This window comes from Myotis brandtii, unplaced genomic scaffold (genome assembly GCF_000412655.1).
Source record: "Myotis brandtii unplaced genomic scaffold, ASM41265v1 scaffold589, whole genome shotgun sequence".
Lineage (NCBI taxonomy): Eukaryota > Metazoa > Chordata > Mammalia > Chiroptera > Vespertilionidae > Myotis > Myotis brandtii.
In genome coordinates this window covers 1,148,730-1,157,921 of record NW_005370220.1, presented here as the reverse complement: position 1 = coordinate 1,157,921, position 9,192 = coordinate 1,148,730, and the positions used below count along the sequence as shown (strand labels likewise).

General features: G+C 35.9%; 1 protein-coding gene across 1 annotated transcript in view; it reads right to left on the bottom strand.

Annotated features, from left to right (window-relative positions):
* The window catches only part of C5 (complement component 5), an 80,418-nt gene that overhangs the window by 52,448 nt on the left and 18,778 nt on the right, over positions 1-9,192 (bottom strand). Inside the window, exons 9-14 of the mRNA XM_005879203.2 lie at positions 8,474-8,600; positions 5,822-5,937; positions 4,036-4,221; positions 2,539-2,742; positions 1,069-1,278; positions 795-944 (exon numbers count right to left, since the gene is read on the bottom strand). Coding sequence (XP_005879265.1) covers positions 795-944; positions 1,069-1,278; positions 2,539-2,742; positions 4,036-4,221; positions 5,822-5,937; positions 8,474-8,600 — 993 coding nt within the window. The remainder of the gene's footprint in view (positions 1-794; positions 945-1,068; positions 1,279-2,538; positions 2,743-4,035; positions 4,222-5,821; positions 5,938-8,473; positions 8,601-9,192) is intronic.

Sequence of the window (9,192 nt, the reverse complement as noted above, 5' to 3'; positions counted from 1 at the left end):
AACAACACTAAGGAATAACTCCACTGTTAACACAATCAATATAATATCTTTCCCCAAATAAAAGAAAAATAAATGGGTGAATGCATAAATGAGTGAATTAGCAAACAAATTAATTTTTACATTGTTTAAAATAAACAAGCAAAAAGAGCACAACCTCTTGTGTTTGAGGGAGGAGGGCTCTAGGTTCTAAGTGGTGAGAATTTGTTTGGGGTGTTTATTCTAGTTTTAATTTTGATCCCAAATGTTTTCCTTTCTGAATGTTTTTTAGTTTCTTAGTTCTTTCTTCCTTGTTCAAAGAAATTCAAGCCTAGGAAACATAGCAGAGTATAGGGGAGAGAAATGGGAACTTAGGGGAAATGAATCATTTTAAAATTCTTCTGTCACAGATTTTTATGAAAGTAAAAATACAAAAACAAAACAAAACAAAAACTCAGAGGTTGCCCATCCAGTCTTTTCCTGTGCTGCTACTATACATGTCCACACCCATATCCCCAAACCCCTGTCAATTGATGGCACTTTTGTTCCATGAATGTAATTTCTATCACAGTCATATGCCTCAAGTGCTTAACTCTACACCTGGAAGAACAAAAAAGGATGGACTTGTGCTTTGGGGAATAACATGACAATGGCTTACTTTCCTAAGAACCACTGTTAGAGTACAGATTTTGATTATGGAAAAGCAGGCCTATTCTTCCCCTAATTCTTCCCTCACAACCTACCTTGGGGGCCATACTTTTTTGAAGCACTGCACAGAGCCACCCATGCACCATAACCAAGGTTATGCACTACTTAACTTTTTCTAGGGACTTCTTGGCCTTCCTTTGGACTCCATATATAGCACTGTCCACTGCTGTTAAAGCCACCCAGGAATCTGAGTGAGTTGCCAAATTCAGAGATACATGTTCACCTGGAGAGTATGAATCTGTACCTGGAGACAGATAAACCTAAAAAATCATTTAAAAAAGAAAAAAAAAAGGTCATTTTTGTGAGATAAAATTTCATAGGTTGCTGGTTATAGTCTCCTTTATTCAGAAAAAAAATTCGATTGTGACATAATTTGTGGCTTACCTGAAGCTGGTTGCCACATTTTTCTTCAATATTTAACCAGATTGAGTCAGACACTAATTCTGCTGTCTGCTCTCCTGTGACGATGTAATAGACCAGGATACGGGCTGAAGGAACCATGTTCAGTGTCACCGGAGCATTTATACTTTGATAAGGGGAATCTGGAAGTTTCTCCCTTGTGCCAAAGTGAACGATTTTGCCCTTGGATAAAATCTAAAAATAAAGGGTGGCAACAACAATAACTACAAAAACAAAACCTTTGTTTCAGGATGGAGCTTGGAGCTGGAATAGAAATTATATTAAAGAAAAAGAAAGTTAAGTTGTATGAGCCTACTGTGTGTCAGAAACTTTTATATTTACTTTAACTCCTTTAATTGTTATAATAACCAGTAGGATAGAAATATTATTTCCATTGGGCAAAAGAAGGGACTGAGGCTCAGGAATTAACAAAATGTCATACTGGTTTTAGTTCAAAATCACATAATTAGGAAAATAGAGAACTAACAAATCTGTTTAAAGTCACTAAAATGTCCTTTGTTTTATGGATTTAAAAAATAGACAAGTGGAGTACATCTTATTAAGGAATTAACTTTTAAAAGCAGAGGTTACTTAGCTTCTAAGTTGGAAGCATAAGTTTTTTTTTAATTACAAATTACATGAAGCCAAAATGTCCTAAAAGATCTCTTAAGTTGTCCTTAGCAGGACTGCATATAGTAGACAGCAAGTTTTGGTCCCTAAATAGGTCCCCTACTTCTTTATCAGCCAATATGATCTTTGATCCTCACTTATTTTTTAATTTATTTCTAAAAAATGTAAAAAATCCATCACCACCATCTGTTTGGCTTGCCCATTGGAATAACTCATTCCATTTCTTTGACAATTGTCAGGAAGCCCTTAACATTTTTCACACATTCTTCCCTAGATTTCACAGACAGGCATGACTGACCACCTCTGCTAACATAAGTGATTTAATAAGGAATGTTATAGAGCTATAGAACTGGAGCAGGTATGATATAACTCAACACTTAATAACAGGATTTGGGTTCTCCTTTTATGCCAGTGAAAAGCATATATTTTAAATAGATCTAGGCATGTAATCTTTGGCCATGATATAGAGCATAGGTAACATGAGAATTTAATTAGGCTCTCTCTGAGGAGTAGCCAGCTGTCTTTGGTGAAAGGAGATCAGACAAGGAATTAGAGGGTCCCAGTTCAAATCAAAATCTTCCTTTTCTAATCTGAGTACCATGGCAAGTCTTTTAACTTCTTTGTCTCTCAGTTTCCTCATCAATGAAATGGTCATGAAAATCATGCCCAATCTCAAAGGTTTTTAAAAAACTGGTTATCGAATTAGATGATGTTGTTGAAATGCTTTGTTAAAACAAATTTTAGGGATCATTCTAATGTTTCTCTATGAGCAAAGGAAAATGTCCAGGTGGGGAAATAAATGCAATTTTATCATTATTTACTTACCAAGTAATTATAGTGAGTTATTTTGTCAATATATGGACTTTTGGGGGTAACAATAATATTCAGATTTTCTCCTACGAGCATAGGTTTATAGTTTCCAGTCCAGTCAATATAAAGGTAACTTTGGCTGAGAGATGAATATATTACTGCTCTGTAATCTTTGCTGGCCTGATTTTCTTCTGGAAGATCTGGATCATCGGTCCTGACCTAAAAGGGAACATTTCAAAGAAGACTTGTTGATTGTGATAAAATGTTTTATGTAAAATATACCTTTTAAATTCCTTTCTTTGCTTTCTAAATTCCACACCACCAAATGCTGAAGAAAGGAACACCTCCACTACTCCCATGTTTATACTGCTGTGGTATTAAGTAACTTTATACAGTCTATGGACAATCATTAGAATCATATGGAATTATGGGCTGTGGTGGGCAAGTCTGGTGAAGTGAAGATAGAAAGATGCTCCAGGAACAAATATTGGTACCCTTCCTGAAATGTAATGGCAAGTTGGGGATTCCTCTTCTTATGTGTTGGGATGGCAGAAATTTGGAGTAGTGGTGGGGAGGTCATGAGGACTGGAGGATAGGAGTTGTGAATGGACATCATAGAGATTCTCTGGCCCAATTTCATTGTGAAGTAATAGTACAGGTGTAGTGCTTCATGCAGCTAGAAACTTAGACATTATTTGCTAGGAGAGATGACTATTAAGTGAGCTCCAAGGTGTAGTGCTTCATGCAGCTAGAAAATATTTCTGGGGTGGGGCAGAAATGATGTCATATCCACCTTTGACAGCAAAAGGGCTAGTAGTTCATGCTCTGGAGTGGTTTGCATCCCAGTGCTGCCATTTATTAACTCTGGATAAGTTATTAAAGACAAGTTTCAAGCCTCTGTTTCCTCAGCTGCAAAATGGCAAAGATAATATTCTCTCACTTATAGAGCTGATTAAGTGGATATTAAAAGTGATCTACATAAAACTCTTAGCCCAATGTTTAGCAGTTCATAAGCGCTCAGTAGATCACAGTGAATGGATGCATGCTGTGGTCATTAACATGATGAACTTATTCATTTTTTTTTACCTGGAAATGGGAACTTAGACATTATTTGCTAGGAGAGATGACTATTAAGTGAGCTCCAAGGTGTAGTGCTTTATGCAGCTAGAAAAAAAGGGAGGCTCCCACATTTAACCCTTTTATGGCCCTGAAAAGAGATAAAAATTGGGGGAAAGAATATTCCAACCACTGACTTCCACTGCTGTACCTATTCTGAAGCTTCTAGATTCTAATACAGTCTTACTAAAGTAAGAGAAAATAATTAATTCCCAAATAAAAAAAGTGATAGATTTATCCTCCTCTAGTGCCATTTTTATTTATTTTGGGGTGCAAAATTGTGGAATTGTTCACTGGACTTAAGTATAAAATCTGCTGCATCAGTTCTGCACACTAGCCAAAGCATACAATCAAAAGTGGACATTGTCCTAGAAAATTTAACCGAATTCAGCTCACAGTAAACTCCAGCGCTGTCACTCCAGATGGGAGATTCACCACAAATGAAGCTACTCCATCATTGGAACCTGTCACACTTTTCTTTGACTCCAACTCAGCCGTCTCTTGGTTGTCACTGACCGTTTGTGCACTCAGGGTCACTGGCACCCCTCCTATTAACTCATCAAGCGAATCCTTAACTTGTACCTGTTTGTCAGAACAGTCCAAATTCAATTCAACAGCTCGGCATTTGTTTTAAAGCATAACAATTCTGAAATAATTTTTTCCCTCCCCACCAAAGTGTAAGTTATTCATGTTTAATTCAGTAAAGAGAAGTGTATTCTCAGCTTATAAAAAGGTTTAATTCTATTTAGTTAAATTATTTTTAAATAGATTCTCTTGTATTTCAAGCAGACTCAAAACACAAATATTATTTTTTTAATTATGCCACGTAGATGTGATAGGTCTTCTGTTATCTAACGTCCATGTTGGTTTAGGACTAAACAAAAAAGAAAAATGAGACAGTCACTTCTGGGAATGATTCTCTTGGATATGAGAAACAAGAAATGCATCCTTCTTTCTCTTAACCTATACCTCTCACTGTCATGCATATAATCATATATACTTTCCACAAATATATACCTTATATTATTTTATTTTTATATTGATATTAAAAGCCAGTGACCTACAGTAAGTAATAAGTAAAACATTTTAATTATACTAAATTTTATTTTTAAAAGCACATTTTCACAGAATAAAAAGACCATCCCGACTTTCTAAACTGAGGACAGGGAACAAAAATTTTTACTTTAAAAATATAATGTAACCTATTACATGTAATAAAATATATATACTAAATGTAATAAAAAGTCAAGTGAATATTTTAATTCCATACTGTCAGTATTTATTAAATGAAAAGTAGAGGAAGGAAAGAAAACATTAAATAGGAAGGAGGAAGCAAAAAAGACAGAGAAAAGATAGTTAGGATGAGTCAAGATGGAAAGGATGGAGAACAATACAGACAGATGTGATCAGACAGTTATGCACAAGGAGAATACAGAGTGAAAAGCACAGAGGTACAAACTCAGACACACACAGGAAGTAAAAAATTACAAGAGACAGGGGTTTCTTTTCAAAGAATGATATCTCCATCTTAAGGCTTTTTAGGAACATGACACCAAATAGTTTTAAATATTAGTTTTTTTAAACTATAGACTTATGGGGTTTTATTTATATACTAGAGGCCCGTTGCACGAAGAGATTCGTGCAATAGGCCTTCCCTTCCCCTGGCTGCTGGCACCGGTTTTCCTCCGGCACTGGTTTTCCTCTGGCACCTGGGACCCAGGCCTTCGCTCCTCCAGCCCAGAGCCTTCCATCTTTGCTCCACCAGGTTGCACCTACGTATGCAAATTAATCGCCATCTTTGTTGGGTTAATTTGCATGCTCTCCTGATTGGCTGGTGATCGTAGCGGAGGGATGGTCAATTTACATGTTTGTCTATTATTAGGCAAGATAATTTAATGCAATGCTTATTTAGAGAATGTGTAACATCTTTTTTTTTTTTTTTTTTTTTTTTTTTTTTGAGAATGTGTAACATCTTAAATAATGACACTTGCCCTAAGGCTGAAACTGGCCTGCAGTTTCCCACCCCTGTCCACGTCCATAGGAGAGGCAACTTTTACAGAATGAGTTCCCTCCATGATTTGCCTCTCTAGGCTTCTTCCCCTATTTGCTACCCCCATGTTTTCTGTAAAAAGAAAAAGACAATTATATTCAGCAGTTTCTCTCCCTGCCCCCCTTCACCTACCTTGATAGAATATGGAATTCCAGGCCTCAAGAAAAGAGGAGTAGCAACCAAATTCAGTTTGTAGGGAGAGAGGACATACTTGATGGCAGAAAATTCTGCCTCTTCAGAAAATCCACCTAAAGAAATGACAAGGATCATGTTGACCTTTTTAAGGAGAACATTATCTACACTAGGATCTATTTTATGTCGCTATGACTCCACAGGCTTGCTCTTTCACTCACTCCATTTTGCACTCATTCATTTATCAATTGTAAGTAGGACATAGGTCTTGGTTCAGAGGGGCAGTAAAGAGAAGAGTTTAAACCTCAGGAGTTTTCAAAGCCTATGTACAAGGCTTATATGTAAATATCTCCCATGTAGAATTAGAGCTATAGAGCTGAATTGAGGAAGAATGCAAAGAAGGGACACTACTTTTCATCAGTGGTCTGAGTTTCAGTTGAGTATGTATAAAGGATTAAGGAGAGAAGGAAAGGATAGGCCAGAGATTGAGCCTTACAGGGGATTTACCATTAGAGTGGAGAAATGTGGAGAGAAATGTAGAGGAAGTCAGAAAAGAGTGCTTGAGGTAGAGAGAATCAAAGAATGATATCTCCATCTTAAGGCTTTTTAGGAACATACTACCAAGTAGTTTTAAATGTTAGTTTTTTAAAACTATAGACTTATGGGGTTTTGTTTATATATAATTTAATGCAATGCTTATTTAGGGAATGCCTAACATCTCAAATAATGACACTTGCCCTAAGGCTAAAGCTGGCCTGCAGTTTCCCATTGAGGGTCCACTGGCAAGTGCCTAATAGCATTACCCTCCAGCTAAACTTAAGCTAAACTATTAAAAATAACACACAAATTTCTAGTGTCCCCAAACCCCTTCCCAATATTACATTCCTAATACTCCCTATACTTCAGCTAACTGGATAATCTGCTATTATCAAAGATCAAGACTCACTTTCCACCCTTGGTATGTCCCTGTATAGAGGATGCTCATTTCACCCTGTCTACCATTCTTGTCTCAAAACCCTACTTATCCTGCAAGACTGATCATCTTTAGGACACTGTTCTTGGTTGCTCAACCATCACCTAAGAACTCACCTTCCTCTCAAGGTCAATAACATTAACTATTGAGCTAAAAGCATACATAGAATTCCTTCGTGTTATAGAATGCTTTGTTTACTTGTGTTATAACTGATGCTAGTATGTTGTTAGCCTTTGAGTGCTGGTATTATACATCATTCATATTTGGAAGCCTGCATGCTTAGCAACACTCTTTGACTATTTTATAAATATTTATTAAACTGAATTATTTGAAATAAATTGAGTAAAAATAAAAATAAGAAACATTAAAATAATGATAAAAACAACAGCCAGGGCAAGGAGTATTAAGTTATCCTCATTATCCAACATCTACTGGACATCTGATATATACAAGGTGCTCAATATCTGAATAATTACCTCCATTCTTCATTCTTCTATTCTAGAAGTACAAATTTAAAGAGGCCTTAGGGTTTAACTTTAATTTTACAAAAAAAAAAGAAAGAAAGAAAAAGAAAAGACTCAGTATGGTTAAATTATTTGTTCAAGGTTAGTTGGGGGTTAAATATGAACCTGAAAATATAAAGGACATTGATAATCAAAACATACCAGAAGCAAGACAATTTGACTCAATGTGGAATAATAATTACTATTAAAAACCATTGGAGTGGGGTTGAGAGCACTATAAAAGATGTTAAGGATGCTAAGAAAGTAGTAGGTGGACCCAAGAAGGAGGAGGAGGAAAAGAACAAGAAAGAGGAGGAGGAGGAGGGCTAACACTAATATGCTCCTCATTATGTAACAAGTACTGTTTTATAAAATGTTTTTATTTTGGAGAGAGAAAGGGAGAGGGAAAGGAAGGAAGGAATGGAGAAAGGAAGAGAGAGAGAGGTTAGAGAGAAACATCAATCGGCTGCCTCCTGCATGCCCCCTACTGAAACCCAGGCATGTGCCCTGACCAGGAATAAACCAGAGACCTTTGGGTGCATGGAATGATGACAATCAACTGAGCCACATTGGCCAGGGCATGACAAGTATTGTTTTAAGTGCTCTGGGTATATTGACTCTACAACCCTAACCACCACCCTATGAAGTATATACTATTATTGTACCCACTTTAAAAACACTACTGCCTCCAATTTTAGACAGAATTTCTGAACATTATAGCTGAAAAAGACTTTAGGTGGCATTTGGTTCAACTTCATCATTGCACAGATAAGGAGACTGATAATGATAATAACTTCCATTTGCATACTACTTTATCAAACATTTTTACATACATAATTTCACTTTTATTTTGTTTCTCACCAAGTGAGAACATTAGGGTGCCAGGTGTTCAAGCCAGATAGCCTGCAGAGCCACTCAGGATATCAACTGGGCAGGTGTTATCCTGCAGTTGAAGCAATGGGAACCCAATGACTAGAGTGGCAAAGCTATATTCTAACCCTAGCTTTTAATGACACAAAAGTAAAATTTAAATATGAAAGAACTATAGAAATCATTTATACCTTTAATATACTGTCTAAATATTTCCCAAGATAAAGGAAAGAAAGAAAGAAAGAAAGAAAGAAAGAAAGAAAGAAAGAAAGAAAGAAAGAAAGAAAGAGAAAAAAAGAAACTTACCTGAAGACTCTATGACTGTTACACCAATATAAAGGTACTTATCGTTTAAGTCTTCCAGACTGCTGTAGGACAATTCTTTAACTGCCATTTCAGAGTTCAGTGTGACTTTAGCAACTCCATTTATCAGCTTTTTAAAGGGGGAAAATGAAAGAGTTATTTCAGAGAAAAACTTATAAGGAAAAATTAACAAAATCTGCATTTACTAGCCTCTCATAGTAAAGGCCAATGTCAGAGGAATGGTTGAGCATCAGCAATAAAGTAAATGACTGGTCTAAAATTAAGCCCAGAATGTTATTTTCTAATTTATATTATTGAATTATAGACATGGGGAGTCTTAAACATCATTTGATTCAACTAGGTCTTTTTTGTACTAGCTGACAAAGATGTCTTCTTCCAATCCCTGAGTCATCATCTATCTTCCTAGGCCTCTTGGCTTACTTTTGCTCTTAACTGAGAGCTTGTTGGGTTTTATATTTAATTTGTGCTTTGCTGCTTACATATTGAAACATTAATTAAAAACATACAATGGGTAAAGGGATATAGGGTTAGGTCATACTGTATCATTTAATTATTAAGCATAATAGTAAAATAGACTTTGCCTTATTTTTTTCTTCTAAAATTAAATAACTTGAAGCCAGGGATTTTTGTATTATTTGGCTTTAAGTCTCAGTGTCTAGCATAGAATCATTTAAAAAAATCTTTATTGTTGAAAGTATTAC